The sequence below is a fragment of the Eulemur rufifrons genome, chromosome 7 (genome assembly GCF_041146395.1).
Source record: "Eulemur rufifrons isolate Redbay chromosome 7, OSU_ERuf_1, whole genome shotgun sequence".
In the NCBI taxonomy this organism is placed as follows: Eukaryota; Metazoa; Chordata; class Mammalia; order Primates; family Lemuridae; genus Eulemur; species Eulemur rufifrons.
Window position 1 is genome coordinate 155821745 of NC_090989.1, and position 19312 is coordinate 155841056.

General features: G+C 37.5%; 1 protein-coding gene across 1 annotated transcript in view; it reads left to right on the forward strand.

Moving 5' to 3' along the window:
- DOCK3 (dedicator of cytokinesis 3) overlaps positions 1-19312 on the forward strand; it is a 599641-nt gene that overhangs the window by 438265 nt on the left and 142064 nt on the right. Inside the window, exons 11-12 of the mRNA XM_069473668.1 lie at positions 1603-1663; positions 2926-3073. Of these exons, the coding sequence (XP_069329769.1) occupies positions 1603-1663; positions 2926-3073 (209 nt within the window). The remainder of the gene's footprint in view (positions 1-1602; positions 1664-2925; positions 3074-19312) is intronic.

Genomic DNA, 19312 nt, shown 5'->3' on the forward strand with positions numbered 1-19312 from the left:
AAATGCACGTAACACTTGGAATGTGCTCTTGTTCAGCCACAATGGGAACGCATATGGCTGCTAAATATACTGTTTCCATAATTCCCTTTGCAGTACATACGTGGATTTTTTTTTTTTTAAAAAAGGTCCCAAACATGATTTGAGAAATTTTTTAAAAGCACACAAGATTTCTGAACAAGATTATCTTAGCCAGGATTGTTATGTTTTACTTTAAACTGCTACAAAATAATAACTTTGGTTGACCTATTTTCTCATTATCTAAGACTTGAGTTCCTCCTATGAGATAAAGGAGTTTTCCAGATTGGCATATGTGCTACAAAGTCTCAGAGTAAATGCAAGAGAATGTAGCCACAACTATGGTGTTAGCTTACCTTAGAATAGGGAAAAGGGGACCATACAAACAGCAGATTGCAGGGTTACTCAGCTGACTTCAGAGCCACATTACAGTCACATAATTTATGGCACAACCCTGTTCTCTTTGAATCCTTATTTTTTCTGACCTTAATAGATTTTAGGGTTTCCTGTGAAAGAAGAATTTTATCCAAGAAGGGGCTGTTTTATACTTATGTGACTGGCCAATTCAATGAGGATTCTGCTGACTTTCATGATAAACAATCCCTGTATATACAAATGTGTGAGAGATAATGCAGGAAGATAGGCCTTTATATTAATTTAATCAATCACACTTGATTAATTTCAAAATATAAACCCAAATCTTATTACCTATTTTGCCTTCTACTCTGTTCTGATAAGAGTTGTATACTTTATGGGATGAGGATCTTCCTTTGGAATGTAACTTAGTTCCACCCCCACCCCCAGTCCATGGAGAAATTTCTTCCATGAAACCAGTCCCTGGTGCCAAAAAGGTTGGGGCCCGCTGTCTTAAAGGGAACATACCTAGTATGTAATAATCATTTGTGGACAATGAATCAATGTTAAACTAGAGAATAGACCAGGAGTTCGAGACCAGCCTAGGCAACATAGTGAGACCCCGTCTCTACAAAAAATAAAAAAAATTAGCCGGGCATGGTGATATGTGCCCATAGTCCCAGCTACTTGGAAGGCTGAGGCAGGATGATCACTTAAGACAGAGTATGAGGTTGCAGTGAGCTATGATGATGCCATTGCACTCTAGGCCAGGCAACAGAGCAAGAACCTGTCTGAAACAAGCAAACAAAAAAAAATTAGAGAATAAACTTTTAGAATTTCAGTTATTAATGAGCTTTTTGCTGTTTTCCCATAATTTTCTGCACTGAGAATTTACTCCTTTTGTTACAAAATGTTTTTACGTGATTCTGGAATAAACGTGGGATAGAGCAATCTCATGAAGATTTGTTTGAGAACTTTTGTAGATGTTTGATTTGTTAGGTGGTCAAAATGAGATCTGGAAAAGTGTTGTCAATAAAATTAACTTCCAAAGGCATATAAAATATCCAGACTTTAACTACAGGAATTTTAATAAACACTAAACTGCCATGTGCTGTAATCTCCCTTCCCCCACCTATAACATATACTGAAAGCAAACCACTAGAGGTTCGAAATGAAATTTTAATTTTCTGTGTATTCCTTGCCTAAATTTACTTGTTTTTTCTCTTTTCTTAGGATCTGAGCAGCAAAGATATGAAGAGAGATTTGTATATAGTTGCCCACGTGATCCGAATAGGTACTTCACCTTATCCATTCTCATAACTAAGACTGGCCCAATTTGGGATAAGTATCTCCTATGAATGAGCTTTGTTTTCTCCACAGATCTTACCTGTTATTTCAGGTCTCAGGACTGGAGTCCAACTTGTGTTGGAGCTCTACCTTAAGCTCAGCTGCTGTGATAGCTGGGTTTAATATAAATGGATGCTTTTTTGTTTTGTTTTTTGGGGGGCAGGTTTGCCACTTGAAACCTTCTGCTCCCCATTTGGTTTGGTGCCCAAACTTTTTATTTCAAGTGGTCTGCTTTTTTACATTCTCTTTAGCACAATGTCCTGCCTCTGTACCTACCCTCTCGTTCAGAGATCTTATAGCAGGTTGCCAGGGGTGCCAACTTAACAGGTGGTAAATGCCCTTTCTTGTGGTTTGAGTCCAAAATTATGTATCTGTGCTATTTTTCACAAAATTAGAGTTGTGGTCACTCCAGAAGATGGATGGCATCTCACTTTTATCCTACCAAAGATGAAAAAAAGTTATTTTTTTCTACTGTTCTGTGGTTGGTTTGCCCAGATTTATTTCAAGTTTATGACATAACTTTTGGGTCTATGGCTACCCAAATCTTCCTTCATAGGTTTCGTTCTACCATATTGTGTACATTTTTGTCAAAGAATATTTTTTATCTGTGGAGAAACTACTTTGCTATACTTAAGGCATTTGTTGAGGTTCCAGCATTTGCAAGTCTTCTTGCCACTGTAGGCACTGCTTTGGTAAGCAGGCAAAGCAAGCACCTGTCTACTTCTCAAGACTGCTTTCATTTCCACAGTGGTTCAGGAGCACCTTCTGCAGGAAAATTTGGTTGAAAGAAGAACACGGTGTCTTCCTTATCTGTGCATACATAGTTTATGCCTGGCAGCTAAAATACTGAACTTTGTATCCTTAATATACCTGACATATTTAAATTTATTAGCACATTGCTTTTTCTAAGAAATTCATGAAACCACTCTTTTATCCTCATGTGATTAATAAATAGACTATTGGTGTTGGTTTAGAGGTAGATGATAAGGATGATTGATTGATTGTGTGCAAGCAAAGAGCCTTTGCCAGAGGCCTGTTTGGTATTCTGCCACATAAATATCCTTGTATGACTCCATTTAGCCCTGTAGTCTTCCAATATAGAGGATCTCTTAGGTACCTGTATCTCTGGCATCCTTGGATGACAGTCAAAAGATGTCAGAGAGGACAGTGAAGTTCTCAGTCTAACTGGTGTTTTCTGCTGTGTCCAAGGCCGGATGCTCCTGAATGACTCAAAGAAGGGCCCTGCTCATCTGCACTACAGGCGACCATATGGCTGTGCAGTCCTAAGCATCTTGGATGTCCTACAATCACTCACAGAATTAAAGGAAGAAAAGGATTTTGTTCTTAAAGTTTACACGTGAGTAATGGACATCAGGAATATTAATGATTTGCAGCATAAGACATCCCAACACTGCCATCAAGAGCAGCAGTTCTCAAACCTTGTGGACACAGAATCACCATATTGTAGGATACGGAATTTTTTTTTTTAAATGCAGAGATTGATCTCAGGTTTGGGGAGGGGCCCAGACAATGTTTTTTCAATAAGTTTCCCAGGTAATTCCAAACAGCTGAGTTTGGAACCTTCTATCCTAAAGTGAAAGTCTAATAGTACACATTTCCTCTTCTCTCCAGAATTAACCAACTTTATTATATATTTGCAGAAAAGCTAACAATATAATTTCTCATGTATCTTCAGCTATAAAAGAGTCTTCTGTGTCAGTACTTATCTACCAGTTATTGTAACTAAGCTGGCTGGTGATGAAGATTGCTTAAAAGAATGATCACAAGTCAAGTTGCCCTATCTTTAAAGAAAAGCCTGTTTTTCTGAGAGATTCAGTCTTCATTTCTGCCACCACAGATCTATAAGTCACATCCAACCAGGCATGGCATTATTTTTAGTGTTATTGAGCCAAGTGATCTGCCTTATAGAAGTAGTCCATCTCCTCCTGACTTTTGCTAAGCAAACAATAGAAAAAACAGAATAATGAAAAGAAATACAGAATGCAGGCATATATTCTGTCTTTGCTGATGGAGACTTAGACACAAATAATAAATAGTGCTAAAAAAATGATCAGTGGTGAATCTAGTGAGTTTCTAAAGCAAGTGTATTTCTGTGAGAATTTTTTTTTTTTTTTGAAACAGAGTCTCGCTCTGTTGCCCAGGCTAGAGTGAGTGCCGTGGCGTCCGCCTAGCTCACAGCAACCTCAAACTCCTGGGCTCAAGCAATCCTTCTGCCTCAGCCTCCCGAGTAGCTGGGACTACAGGCATGCGCCACCATGCCCGGCTAATTTTTTTTTTCTATATATTTTTAGTTGTCCATATAATTTCTTTCTATTTTTAGTAGAGACGGGGTCTCGCTCTCGCTCAGGCTGGTCTCGAACTCCTGAGCTCAAAGGATCCGCCCGCCTCGGCCTCCCAAGTGCTAGGATTACAGGCGTGAGCCACCGTGCCCGGCCGAGAATTTTTTTTAAATCTGTCCTTTTAGTGTTAATCCAACATTGTTTTTCCAAATTAAATCAAATACTGTCAATCACAATATTAAATATTTTCATCATCATATTGTATGGAGAGATTTTTTTGCATTATCTGTTGTTCTGTCTTACTTGGGCATAAGATGAACTTAATTCACAACTACTCTTAATTTGGGCTTTTATATAATAAACCACGTTTGATTAATTCCAAAATACAAACCCAAATCTCCTTATTACCTATTTTGCCTCCAACTCTGATCTGTTCAGAGTTGTATACTTTATGGGATGAGGATCTTCCTTTGGAATGTAATTTATAAAGAAAACATTGGCTGGTTTTCTCCTCCTTTTGTGTATCAGTTACATACTTACAGACTTTTCTCCATTTACCAAATCCCTTCATTGATGGATGGTAGAACCTGCTTCTTCATATGCCTTCCTCTTTTTTAAAAGAACTAAACAGAAACCTAAAATCATCATTATTTTCTTACTCCACTGCCCTTCCAAGGGCAAGTGATTTATGGATAGCATTCCAAAATTGTATCTCTGTGCATGTATCCGCTTTTCTGTGTTTTAGTGTAAATGTTCATTGCCGATAGGGCTTTCACAGCATTCCTTCTGAAATCATGCTGTCAGGCTTAATTGGCCTAATTGCTTCTAAAACAACAGCTTTCAGTACCAGCATGTCACTTTGCAAGAAGTGGGATTTGTGTACACGTTTTTCTCAGCTCCTCCTATGAGCTGTATGTAATATACCTAAAAAGCCAAAGAAAAATGTTTCTAGAGAAGATAGTTTTTTTAAATATTTCTTTTGAAGGACTGATAGAGTTAAAATGTAGGATAATTTTTCCATTTGAAAACATTGACAGACTTTCAGACAGACTCTCAAATGCATGTTTGTGAAACTGATTTTGTGTGTAGTATGGAATTCTTCTAGGATTAGTAATTTAAATCCATACCAGCACTGTGAATCCGACCCTCAGAAGAAGCAATATTTTCCAATAAGTTTTAGGCAATGTGTTTGTTGATTAGATTGAATTGGAAGCTTAAAGACTTTACTAATTCCTATTGATAGTGCTTTAGCCTTTGCTAGGACAGGATTTTGCAAAGATAAAAACCTCTTGTGGGCCAGGCGCGGTGGCTAACGCCTGTAATCCTAGCACTCTGGGAAGCCGAGCAGGGAGGATCACTCAAGGTCAGGAGTTCGAGACCAGCCTGAGCAAGAGTGAGACACCATCTCTACTAAAAATAGAAAGAAATTATCTGGACAACTAAAAAAATATATATAGAAAAAATTAGCTGGCCATGGTGGCGCATGCCTGTAGTCCCAGCTACTCGGGAGGCTGAGACAGGAGGATCGCTTGAGCCCACGAGTTTGAGGTTGCTGTGAGCTAGGCTGACACCATGGCACTCTAGCCTAGGCAACAGAGTGATATTCTGTCTCAAAAAAAACCCAAAACCACCTCTTGCATTGTTTTTTTATGTGTGTTTTCATTTGTTCTATAGCCCTCATGATACACCACTTACTATGCTGCTTTTAAGGTGAAGTTTACAATAAATTCAACACTTTAATTTGGTGATTATACTGTAAGCATAATTATTAATATAAGGTGAAAGATATAAAATGGATGTTATTGTCAGGAGTATCAGGGATTGATGGAAAGAGAGCATACATCTACTCTAAGGTTAAATTAAGTTCTTATTTTATCCTCCAAAAACACATTATCTCATGGGAAGAAAAGAGGCTGGCACAGATGTGGCGTGTGATAGCACCCACTCCTTCAGCCCCAGAATCCCTGCAGGACCAGCCCATGATTGCTTGGTTTCTGCAAAGTAGAGCAGTGGTCCTCAACCTCTTTGGCACCAGGGGCCAGTTTCATGGAAGACGATGTTTTCCACAGACGGGATTGGCGGAATTGTTGGGGGTATGGAGGCGGAGCTCAGGTGGTGATGGGAGCGATGGGGACTGGCTGTAAATACAGATGAAGCTTCCTAGCTTGCTGCTCACCTCCTGCTGTCCCTCCCCCACCCCCCACGATTCCTAAGTTTCATGGAAGACAATATTTCTACAGGGGATGGGAGGGGTGGCAGACATCTACCACACAGTCCCTAACAGGCCATGGACCAGTACTGGTCCACAGCCTGGAGGCTGGGGACCACAGAAGTAGAGGGTTGCTGTTTGCTACCCATTAAATTCAGGGTTTACACCCTTGTGCTGAAGGAATTTTCCTAACAGTCCATGCACTTCTGTTTAAAGGAACATTGACCAAATCCAGCCTTAACAAACTCAACATCTTAGCTGGGTAGAAAAAGCAGAGCCAAAGCCTCACGTCCTTGGCAATTTCTCTGCTTCCACTTCTCTCCTATTCCAGAAAGCTTATTTTTTATTTCAAAGGGATAGAAGAGTCATTTTATACCAGTACATGGTGAAATTTATAGTGAAGGTCTAATTGTGATGACGTTAAAGCATATAAAAATATTGACTTCAAGTTATTATAGACAATTTATGAGAAATATAAAGAGAAGATGAAAGTATAGTGAAAAATATTTTCACACGCCTCTTGACAGATAAGAAGACCAAAATAAATAAATATGGAAATGATTTAGGAGAGAATCTGAATAAGTTTAATGTAATAGATGATAATAGCTTCAGTGAGTACTTGCCATGAGCTGTTATTATCTCTTGTTCATGAAAAATTCACAGTGAGGAAACAAGGCATAGAGTGGTGAGGAATGTGCCTAAGCAGCCTGGTTAAGAGACCATGATCTTAACCGCTTGCTCTCCTACCTATGAATAGGGTAAGCATAATTCATTGTCTAAACTAGAACTAGATACTCAAAAGGATTGTTATTGATGCCAGGACAACAGATGTAAAAGGAGCATTCCAGCTTACCAGGTTGTATGGTTCTCCCAGCTCTAAACAAAATTTTTTATCTAACAAACAGAACATATCTTTTGTATTGCTTGTGAAACATTTACAAAAATTGTTCATAGAAAAAATTTCTGTAACTTCCATAAGGCAGAAATTGCAGAAGCCGCACTCTGATCATAATGCAGTTAGCATATAATGCATCATATCCATCATCCAAAGGGGAAAACTCTTACGGTTATCTTGATATCAAAAAAGTATTTGACAAAGGTCAACCTTAATTCTCAATTATTTAACACTTTCAAGTTAGTAAACTAAGAATAAAATGCTGTCTGTTGCCATTTGAGAGGGCTAACAGATATCGTAGATCTCCCTAGCTGAGATCAAAACAAATCAGGATGCAGATGTCAAGCAGATATAAATAAGACTAAATGCACAATGTAGAGTAGCATAGATTGTGTTTGTATATATGTAAGTAGTGTAGGTGAAAGTGCCACCTTTGTTAACAACAAAACTTAAATTTGAGGTCCTAGTTTAGATACATGAGCCAGGTGGACTTGTGTATTAGTTTCCTGCGGCTACTGTAGCAAATTATCACAAATTTGGTGGCTTAAAACAACAAAAATTCATTCTCAGTGTTCTAGAGCCAGAAGTCTGAAATCAAGATGTCAGCAGAACCTCACTCTGTCTGCAGTCTATAAGGCAGAATCTATTGTTCGTCTCTTCCAGCTTTTGGTGACTGTTAGCATGCCTTGACTTAGGACCACATCACTCCAGTCCCTGCTGCTACTTCACATTGTCTTCTCTTCTGTCTGTGTCTTCTACTCTTCACTTTGTCTCAAATTTCCCTCTGCCTTTCTCTCATAAGAATATTTGTCACTGGATTCACCTCAAAAATCCTTAATTACAACTGCAAAGACCCTTTTTTCAAATAAGGTAACATTCACAGGTTCTGGAGATTAGGATGTGGACATATCTTTGTGGCGGCCACCATTCAACCCATTACACTTGTGATTAACATGAACCCTGTATTAGAAAGACTTTTAAAGTCACCATCATGTGGAGCCTGGTGGTGCAGAGATTGTGTGCTCTCTGCAAGCAGGTTAGTCCCAAAAGAGGGAAGAGGCAGAACTGAGATGTTCATGCCCAGCTCCTTCTGTTAGATGCACTGGCCAGAGAAGTCAGTTCTTCTCCCAGGAAAGTGAGGAAAAGGGCAGAGAGACCCTCTCTGTTACTCATAGAACCCCTTCCACTTGGAAAAAGAAAGAATAAAAATAAGTATTTCTGATAAAGCACTATAATTACATGAGTATACATGTACATGCTATTTGTATTTTAATTGTGTTAACATGTATAAGTTATAATAAATAGTTTAAATTTTTCGTGAATAAAATGGCAATTTTTTCCTGTATCTCTTACTATTTAGCTACCATAAGAACCTAAGAACCTTATTTAGAAAGGCATAACAACCTGTTTAATGGATTATAAATAGTATATTCATTATAGATTCAAAAACATGAGGAAGTTATGAAGGAAAACAAGGAAATGATAACCACAAAATTTAGGTTAGTGGTTAAGTCTGAGAAGAGAGGTAGGAGTATGAGTTTGAGGAGGAGCTTCAGAGATGACAGAATGTTCTTTTTCTAAAAATGAGTAGTGAGTACACAGGTGTTCATTGTATCAGTATTTTCTATACCAGTGGAGGACTTGTTAAAACACATTGCTGAACATCTCCCCCAGAGTATCTAATACAGTAAATTGGGATGGGGCCAAGAATTTCCGTTTCTAACATCAACAATTCCCTGTTGATGCCAGTTCAGCTGGTCTGAAGAGCACACTTCTTAAATATTCTATAAATTGTCTTTTATATCTATTTAATATTATTAAAAAATTAATTTTATAAGAGTATACAAAGGAAAGTCTGGTTTTCAACTCCATGTTCTGGGATAAGGGTAGGTTTGCTTTTACTCAGTCACAGAGAGGTAGGTACCTTTCCAGTAGAGCTAGAGCTAGTACAGGTGAAGGCAGATTCCTAAGATAGACTGCCTGGGTTGAACTCTTGGCTCTGCCACGTATAGGTTGTATGATGTTGAGCAAGGTTTTTGACTTCTCTGTCTCTCAGTTTTGTCATCTTTACAAATGGAATAATATTAATATCTATCTTGTGTGTTACAGTGAGGATCAAATAAGTCAATATATATGAAGCCCTTGGGATAGTACCTGGCCTGTCAGGAAGGGTCAGCTGCTGCTGTTATTGCTCTGAAGTATTGTACTTGCCCTCTGGGGGTGTCCATCTTGGAGGTGCTGTTTGATGTATTAACTCTTTGTTCTTGAGAAAGGACCTTCTGCCAGAGTCATGTTCTCCATAAGAAGCCACTGTTCTTTCTTTGCCTCTGGCTGCCTCTTGTTTTCTTGCTAATGGAGAAAGAGGTACTTAGAGGAGTAATCGTTGAAATCTTCATTCTTTGCCTTGAAGTTTTTTTTTTCATTGATAATTACAATGCATTTGTCTTTCAAACCAAACTGAGAAGTGAAGGTTCCTCCAAATGGTGGAGTGAGATCTTTTGATCTTTACCATCCTGGATGTTATGTTAATTTGTAATGAAGATTGTGATAATGTTTCTCCTGCTAACAGATACTCTCTAAAATTTTTAAGGGATAAAGTTCCTGATTGTTGAGTCAATTCCAAGAAAGCTTTTATAGACAGAATCAGAATTGTTGCTCCAGCTCTCTAACTCATACTTTTAACTTCTGCCAAATGGTCTAATGTGCCTTAACAGTGAGAACTTGATCAGCAAACAGCCATCGCTGTTTCCTCCCAGAGTGCACTTTTTGTACTAATTCTGGCTCACAAACAGACAAATGCATGCATCTGGGCCCCTCATTTACATCTGTCTAATTTAAGTCCAGTTGCCTCCTTTAAGGCCTGGACCATAATTCCCAGACTTTCTCCATCTGCCACTTCCTGCATGGCCTTTTGTATACTTGAAATAAAATGAATTAAATTAGTTTATTTCTTCCTTTGTGTATCGATTAAGAAAGTATCGATTAAGCAATGTTCTCTAGTATAAAATTAAATACTTGAGGAAAATAAACTTGCTTTGTGGAAATACAAACATTTTTATTTTCATAGATTTTTATCAAGGAAAAAAGTATTTTCTAAAATTTTTTTTCCTTTTTTTATTGATACAGAATAATTATACATATTCATGGAGTACATGTTGTATTTTGATACAAGCATACAACATACAATGATCAAATCAGGGCAATTGGGACATGATTCACCTGAAACATTTATCATTGCCCCATGCTGGGAGCATTTGAAAACTTCTAGCTATTCTGAAATATAACAAATCATTGCCAACTATAGTTGCCCCATTGCACTATTGAACACTAGAACTTTTTCCTTCTATTTAACAGAATTACCCTTTCACCAACACCTTTTCATTACCCCTTCTCACCACCCTTACCAATCTCTAGTAGCCACCATTGTATTCACTACCTCCTTGAGATCAATCTTTTTTTTAGGTCCCATATATGAGTGTGAAAATGCAATATTTGTCTTTCTGTACCTGGTTTATTTCACTTAAAATAATGTCCTCCAGGCCGGGCGCGGTGGCTCACGCCTGTAATCCTAGCACTCTGGGAGGCCGAGGCGGGTGGATCGCTGGAGGTCAGGAGTTCGAGACCAGCCTGAGCAAGAGCGAGACCCCGTCTCTACTAAAAATAGAAAGAAATTATATGGACAACTAAAATATATATATATACAAAAAAATTAGCCGGGCATGGTGGCGCATGCCTGTAGTCCCAGCTACTCGGGAGGCTGAGGCAGTAGGATCACCTAAGCCCAGGAGTTTGAGGTTGCTGTGAGCTAGGCTGACGCCACGGCACTCACTCTAGCCCGGGCAACAGAGTGAGACTCTGTCTCAAAAAAAAAAAAAATAAAAAAATAATGTCCTCCAGATCTATCCATGTTTCTGCAAATGACAAAATTTCCTTCTTTTTCATGGCTAAATAATATTCGATTGTATACATGCACCACATCTTTTTTATCCATTCGTCCCTTGATAAACACTTAAGCTGATTCCACATTTTAGCCATTGTGAATAATGCTAAAATTTATCAGTATCATTTTAGAGAAACAAGTTCAAATTCCCTGCTGAGGACATTGTAGATCTTATAAATCACATGATAATATTTATAGTACACCATTTCCTTTGTAAATTGTTTGCCTACGATAATATAGACAATCTGGTTACAAAGGTCTATTAAATGGTGTCTTACCATTTTACTGTGACTGTTTCAAAAGAAACAAACCCAAAGCTTAGGGGTGTTTAGTGTTGAGAATATGGTGGCCTAGCTGGTTAGATTCCATAATTTCATCTATTCTTAGTTTTGATCCCTGATGTATCATTCTTTCCCCTTTGTGTGTTTATGCTTTTCCTCTTATTTATGCTCCTTCTCTCTCTTTAATAGTTTAAGGAAGGGAATTGCAGAAAATATGTACATGTGAAGTTTTCCTCATATGGCAGATGTACTCCTGTAAGGAGGATATAAATTGGTATTTCCCAAACTTTTTCCATGCTTTTAATGCTGAGGGTACATATTATGTAAATAAATTCCATTATGAATTATTTCATAAAACAGATGATTTATCCTGCTTTATCTTTTGTGATCTTGAGTTTATTAAATACTCTGAGCATCCATTTCTAATCTATAAAATGGAAGTAATGGTCACTTGCCTCACACGATTATGTATAAGTCCAGATTTTAATTTATTCATGTTGCTTAAGATGAAATGTCTTACAGAATTGTGGTTTCATAATTTAATTTTCATTTTCTTTATCCAATCATCTGGTGATGGACACTTAGGTTGATTCCATGTCTTTGCTATTAAATAGTGTGAATAATGCTGCAGTAAACATACAGAAACAGATATCATTTTGATACAATGATTTCTTGTCCTTTAGGTAAATACCCAGTAGTGGAATTGCTGGATCAAATTGTAGTTCTTTTTTTAATTCTTTGAGAAATCTTCATACTGTTTTCCGTAGAGGTTGCACTAATTTACATTCCCACCAACAGTTTATAAGCGTTCCCTTTTCTCCTAAACCTTGCTAACATCTGTTATTTTTTGACTATTTAATAATAGCTGTTCTGGACACAGCTGCAGCTGCCACCTAGCTGAGGAGGGAAAGGGGAGCCTAAGCTCTCCTACATATACCTAAGACAGTTCCCATTGCCCTGCTACAGGCTGCTGTGAGACCAAGATGCAAGCGGATGGCACTCCTCCCAGCATCTTGCCCATGCTGTTTGCCTGGAAAGGGTCTCACCCTCTCTGGTGACAGGTCCAATGCACTATTTGGGGAGTTTAAAGCTGGGAAACACCCTTCCCTCAGGCTGAGTCAGGCTGATGACACAGCTGCAGCCCCACCCAGCTGAGGAGGGACAGGGAAGCCCAAACTTTCTTAACACACCTAGAACAATTCCTATCACCCTGCTACCGGCTCCTGTGAGACTGAGACATGAGCAGACAAAAATCCCTAGTTTCTTGTCCATGAAGCTTGCCTGAAAGGGGTCCTGCCCTATTTTATTGCAAGACCACACCTGGCACCATTTTGAGAATTTAACACTGGGCCAGACCACACCCTCAGGCTGACTTGAAGGTGATGTGAGTATAACCATCACCTGGCCAGGAGAGGACAGGGAAGACCAAGCTCTCCAAAGTACACTTAGGACAATACCCACTGCCCTGTTACAGGCACCTATGGGACTAGGGACTAGCCTGCCCATTCCATTGCAGCTACCAGTAACACCAATATAGACTACTTGGGTCCTAGTGCATGGCTCCACCGCCATTTCTGCTACCTACCACATCACACCAGCTTCTCAGGGGCCTTGAGATCCTGCCACCACACCCAGGCCTCTGATCCAGCTACTGGATTTTGAGAAAGCTACCTGAAGGCCCAAGAATTGTCCTCCCCAGAACACACTAAGACCACTGCCAGCATAAGCTGCTCTGGGGCCTAAAATCAGGCATACTCAATCCACTGCTTCCACCACTAGGGCCCAAAGACTGGCATGGCTGCCATTTGAGTTCCCACCAAAACTTAACCACAGTGTCAACTAACAACTGTTCCCTAAGCCACTAAGGAAATCTCAAATACCACTGACTCTGTGTACTACATAAGAAATCATATAAAGATCCCACTATTGCAGGCACCCAAAATCAAAGCCAAAGCATCCAATTCAGCCAACAACATGTTAATATATACACCATCAAGAAAAACTCTCCCCTTCAAAAGCAATTTCAAAAAACTTGAACAAATGACTGCTACATCAGCTGTGCAGATATCAATGTAAAGACATAGGAAGCATGAAAAAGCAAAGAAATATGACACCATCAAAGGACCACAAAGTTGTCCAGTGACAGATCCCAATCAAAAAGAATTCCCCATAATACCAAATAAAGAATTCCAAATATTGATTCCAAAGAAGCTCAATGAGATGGAAGAGAAATCTGAAAGTCAATACAAAGAAGTCAGAAAATCAATTTAGAATTTGAATGAGAAATTTACCAAGGAGATAGGTATCATTTTTTTAAAAACGCAGAAATTCTGGAGCTGAGAAATTCATTGAAGGAAATACAAAACATATTCAAAAGCTTCAAGAATAGACTACACAAAGCAGAAGAAAGAACCTCAAAACTTGAGAGGTCTTTTGAAATAATCCACTCAGACAAAAATAAGGGAAAAAGAATTTAAAAGAATGAAGAAAGCCTTTGAGACATCTGGGACTACATAAAGTGAATGCACTTATGAATTATCAGTATTCCCAAAGGTAAAGAGATATCAAAAAATTTAGAAAACCTATTTAAGAAAATAATCAATGAAAACTTCCCAAGACTACCAAGAGACTTAGACATTCAGATACAAGAGGCCTAATGATCCCCAGGCAAATACATTGCAAAAGGACCTCACCATGGCATATTATAATCAGAATGACTAAATTCAAAGTGAAAGAGGAAATAATAAAATTAACAGAAGCATCTAGTCACCTATAAAGAAAATCCCATCAGACAACCAGTGGATCTCTCAGCAGAAACCTTACAGGACAGAAGAGAATGGGAGGCATTTTCAAAATGCTGAAAGAAAAAACTGCTAACTAAGAATTTTATAGCCTTATTAAGCTTTATAAATGAAAGAGAAATAAAGTCTTTCCAAGACAAGCAAATGCTGAGAGAATTTGTGACTACTAGACTGGCCCTATAGAACATACTCAAAGGAGTCTTGAACGTGGAAACAAAAGGACAATATTCAATATCTCAAAAACACAAAAATACAAAATTCACAGGTCATATAAAACAGTCTCACAAAGGAGACAGAGAAAGGAGTTAAATGCCAACATGACAAGTTCAGCAAATCACAAAGACAAAGAGAAAAAGAAAGAAATTATAAAATGATTAGAAATCAGCTAACAATATCAATATTAACAAAGCCTCACATATCAATATTAACCTTGGATGTAAATGGATTAAATGTTCCTCTGAAAAGGTATAGATTGACAGAATGGATTTAAAAAAATATGATTCAACTATATGCTACTTTCAATAAACTCACCTTACTCAAAGACATACAGACTGAAAGTAAAGGAGTGGAAGAAGATATTCCATGCAAATAGAAACCAAAAGCAAGCAGGAGTACCTATACTTATATCTGATAAAACAGACTTTAAATCAAAAACAGTTTTTTTAAAAGAAGTCATTATATTATGATAAAGGGATCAATTCAGATGGAGAATATAATGATCCTAAATATACACCCAACATAGGAGCACTCAGTCACAAAACAAGTATTAGTAGACCTAAAGAAAGAGATAAACAGGAGCACAATAATAGTGGATGAATAATGAAGGAGGAACTTCAGAAACTATGCAAAACTGTGGAAATTAAATAACATGCTCCTGAACAATGTTTTTATGTCAATGAAGACATAAAGGTGGAAATTAACAAGCTTTTGAGAAAATAAAAATGAAAACACAATGTACCAAAACCTCTGGGATACAGCAAAAGCAGTGCTAAAAAGGAAATTTATGCCATTTAAATGCCTATATTAAAAAAACAAAACAAATATCACAAATTAACAACCTAATATCCCACCTCAAGGAACTATTTAATAGAAAAACCAGAACAAACCCAGTGCAGAGTTAGCCGAAGAAAAGAAATAACAAAGATCAGAGGAGAACCAAATGAAATAGAGACCAAAAAATAAAAACAATACAAGGGATCAACAAAACAGTTATTCAAAAAGATAAACAAAATTGATAAACCACCAGCTAGATTAACCAGGAAAAGAAGAGGGAAGATCCAAATAAACAATCAGAAATGAAAAAGGAGACATTAAAGCTGATACCATAAAAATACAAAAGATCATCAAAGACTATTGTGAGCAACTGTACACTCGCAAATTAGAAAACCTAGAGGAAATGAATGAATTCCTGAAGCATACACCCTCCCAATATTGAACCAGGAAGAAGTAGAACTCCTTAACAGACTAATAATGGGTAGCAAGATTGAATCATTAATAAAAAATCTCCCGCAAAAAATAAGCTCAGGACCTCATGGATTCACAGCCAAATGCTACCAGACATAGAAAAAAAGAGCTGGTGCCAATCCCAAACTGTTCCAAAAGATGGAGAAGGAGGGACTCCTTCCTAACTCATTTTACAAAGTCATTATCTCCCTAATACTAAAGCCAGGAAAGGATGCAACAAAAAAAGAAAGCTACGGACCAATGTCTCTGATGAACATAGATACAAAAATCCTCAACAAAATACTGGCAAACTGAATTCAACAGCACATCAAAAGGATGACTCACCATGATCAAGTGGGGTTCATCCCAGGGATGCAAGGATGGTTCAACATACACAAGTAAATAAATGTGATTCACCACATAAAATAATTAAAACCAAAACCATATGGTCATCTCAATAGATGCAGGAAAACATTTGATAAAAATCCAACACCTCTCCATGATTAAAACCCTCAAAAAATTCAGCATAGAAGGAACATAGCTCAAAATAATAAAAGGTGTATTTGACAAACCCTCAACCAACATTATACTGAAAGGGGAAAAGTTGATAGAATCCCCCTGAGAACTGGAACAAGACAAGGATGCACCCTTTCACCACTTCTTTTCATCATAGTACTAGAAATCCTGGCCTGAGCAATTAGGCAAGAGAAAGAAAGAAAGAGTATCCAAATTAGAAAAGAGAATGTCATATTATCCCAATTTGCTGATAATGATCTTGTACCTAGAGGACCTTAAAGAATCCTCCAAATGCCTCCTAGATTTGATAAATAAACCCAGCAAAGTCTCAGGTTATAAAATCGATGTACAAAAATCAGTATTTCTGTACACCAACAGCAACCAAGCTGAGAGCCAAATCAAGAACTTAATCCCATTTATTATAGCTAAAAAAGAAAAAAAAACCTTGGAACAAATTTAACCAAGAAGGTAGAAGATCTCTACAAGGAGAACTAAAAATCATGATGCAAGAAATTGTAGATGACAGAAACAAATGGAAAAACATCCCATACTCATGGAATGGAAGAATCAATATTATTAAAATGACCATATCACCCAAAGATATCTATAGATTCAATGAAATACCAACATTATTATTCACAGAATTAGAAAAAAAAATTCTAAAATTCATATGGAACCAAAAAAGAGCCCAAGTGGCCAAAGCAGTCTTAAGTAAAAAGAACAAAGCTGGAGGCATTACGTTGCCTGACTTTACGCTACAAGGTTAAAGTAACCAAAACAGCATAATGCTGGTATAAAAATGGACATATAGATCATTGGAACATAATAGAGAATGCAGAAATAAAGTCACATACTTAGAACCTGTGGTGTCTGATAGAGTCAACAACAGCATACATGGGGAAACACCCTTTTCAATAAATGGTGCCAGGATAGCAGTATGCAGAAAAATGAAACTGGATCCCTATTTCTCACCTTGTACAAAAATTAACTCAAGATGAAATAAAGACTTAAATGTAGGCCAGACATGGAGGCTCACGCCTGTAATCCTAGCACTCTGGGAAGCCAAGGCAAGAGGATCACTTGAGGCCAGGAGTTCAAGACCAGCCTGAGCAAGAGCGAGACCCAATCTTTACTAAAAAAAATAGAAAAATTAGCCAGGCACAGTGGCACATTCGTGTAGTCCCAGATACCTAGAAGGCTGAGGCAGGAGGATTGCTTGAGCCCAGGCTAAAGATAGAAAAATTAGCTGGTCATGGTGGTAAGTGCCTATAGTCCCAGCTACTCAGGAGGCTGGAGCAGGAGGACTACTTGAGGCCAGGAGTTTGAGTTTGCAGTGAGCTGTGATTATGCCACTGCACTGTAGCCCAAGCAATAGAGTGAGACCCTGTCACAATAAAACAAATAGACAAATTGGACTTAATTACACCAAAAATCCCATTTGTCTATTTTTGGATTTGCTGCTTGTGATTTCGAGGACTTAGTCATGAACTCTTTGCCTAGACCGTTGTCCAGAAGAGTTTTCCATATGTTTTCTTGAAGTATTTTTATAGTTTCAGTTCATACATTTAAGTCTTTAATCTATCTTGAGTTTCTTTTTGTATATGGTGAGAGAAAGGTCGAATTTCATTCTTCTGCATATTGCTATTCAGTTTTCCTAGCACCATTTATGGAAAAGAGTATCCTTTCCCCATTGTTTGATTTTATTAACTGTTTCTAAAATCAGTTAGCTGGTGACTTTTTTTCTGGGTTCTCTATTCTGTTTCATTGATCTGTGTCCTTTTTTGCACCACTACCATGCTTTTTTGTTACTGTAGCCTTGTAGTATAATTAGAAGTCAGGTATTGTGATGCCTCCAGCTTTGTGCATTTTGCTTAGGCTTGCTTTGGCTATTTGGGTTCTTTTTCTGGTTCCATATGAATTTTGGGATGGTTTCTTTTTAACTATGAAAAATGACATTTGTAATTTGATAAGGATTACATTGAATCTGTAGATTGCTTTGGGCAGTATGGTCATTTTAACAATATTGATTCTTCCATTCTGTGAGCATGCAATGTGTTTCCCTTTGTGCTATCTATTAATATAATTTATTTCATCAGTGTTTGTAGTTTTCCTTGTAGGGTTCTTTCACCTCTTTGGTGAAATATATTCCTAGGTGTTTGTTTTTGTTTTTGTTCTTGTTTTGTAGCTACTGTAAATTGGATTGACCTCTTGATTTGGTTCTCAGTTCAATTGTTAGTATATAGAAATGCTACTGATTTTTGTATGTTTATTTTGTATCCTAAGACTTTACACTTAATAAATCTAACAGGTTTTGGAGGAGTCTTTAGTATATTCTAGTTATAAGATTGTATCATTGGTAAACAGAGTTAATTTGACTTCCTCTTTTCCAATTTGGATGCTTTTTATTTTTTTCTCTTGCTTGATTGCTCTGGCTAGGACTTCCAGTGTTATGTTGAATAGGATTGGTGAAAGTGATCATCCTTATCTTGTTCCAGATCTTAAGGAGATTGCTTTCAATTTTTCCCCTTTAAGTATGATGTTGGCTGTGGGTTTGTCATATATGATGTATATTATTTTGAGGTATGTCCTTCCTATACCTAGTTTGATGAGGGTTTTTACCATGAAGTGGTGCTGAATTTCATCAGCTGCTTTGTCTGCATCTATTGAGATATCATATGGTTTTTGTCCTTAATTCTGTTCGTGTGACAAATGACATTTATTGATTTGCATATGTTCAACCATCCTTGCATCCCAGGAATAAAATCCATTTGATCATGGTGTGTTATCTTTTTGATGTGCTATTGGATTTGGTTTACTAGTATTTTTTTTTTTTTTTTTTTGAGGATTTTTGTGTCTATATTCCTTGGGGCTATTGGTCTGTAATTTTCTTTCTGTGTTGTGTACTTTTCTGGCTTTGGTATCAGGGTGATTCTGGCTTTATAGGATGAATTAGGGAGGATTTCCTTCTCCTTATTTTTTGGAACAATGTCAAGAGGATTGGTACCAGTTTTTCTTTGTACATTTGGTAGAATTCAGTAGGTAATCACTCTGGTCCTGGGCTTTCTTTTTTCCTTTTTTTTTTTTTTTTCTTTTTTCTTTCTTTTTTATAGTACTTTGAGGTGCTGTTTTACTGGGCTTTTTTTGGTGAGATTTGTTATTAGTGATTCAATCTCACTACTCATTATTGGTCTGTTAGTGATTTTTTTTTTCT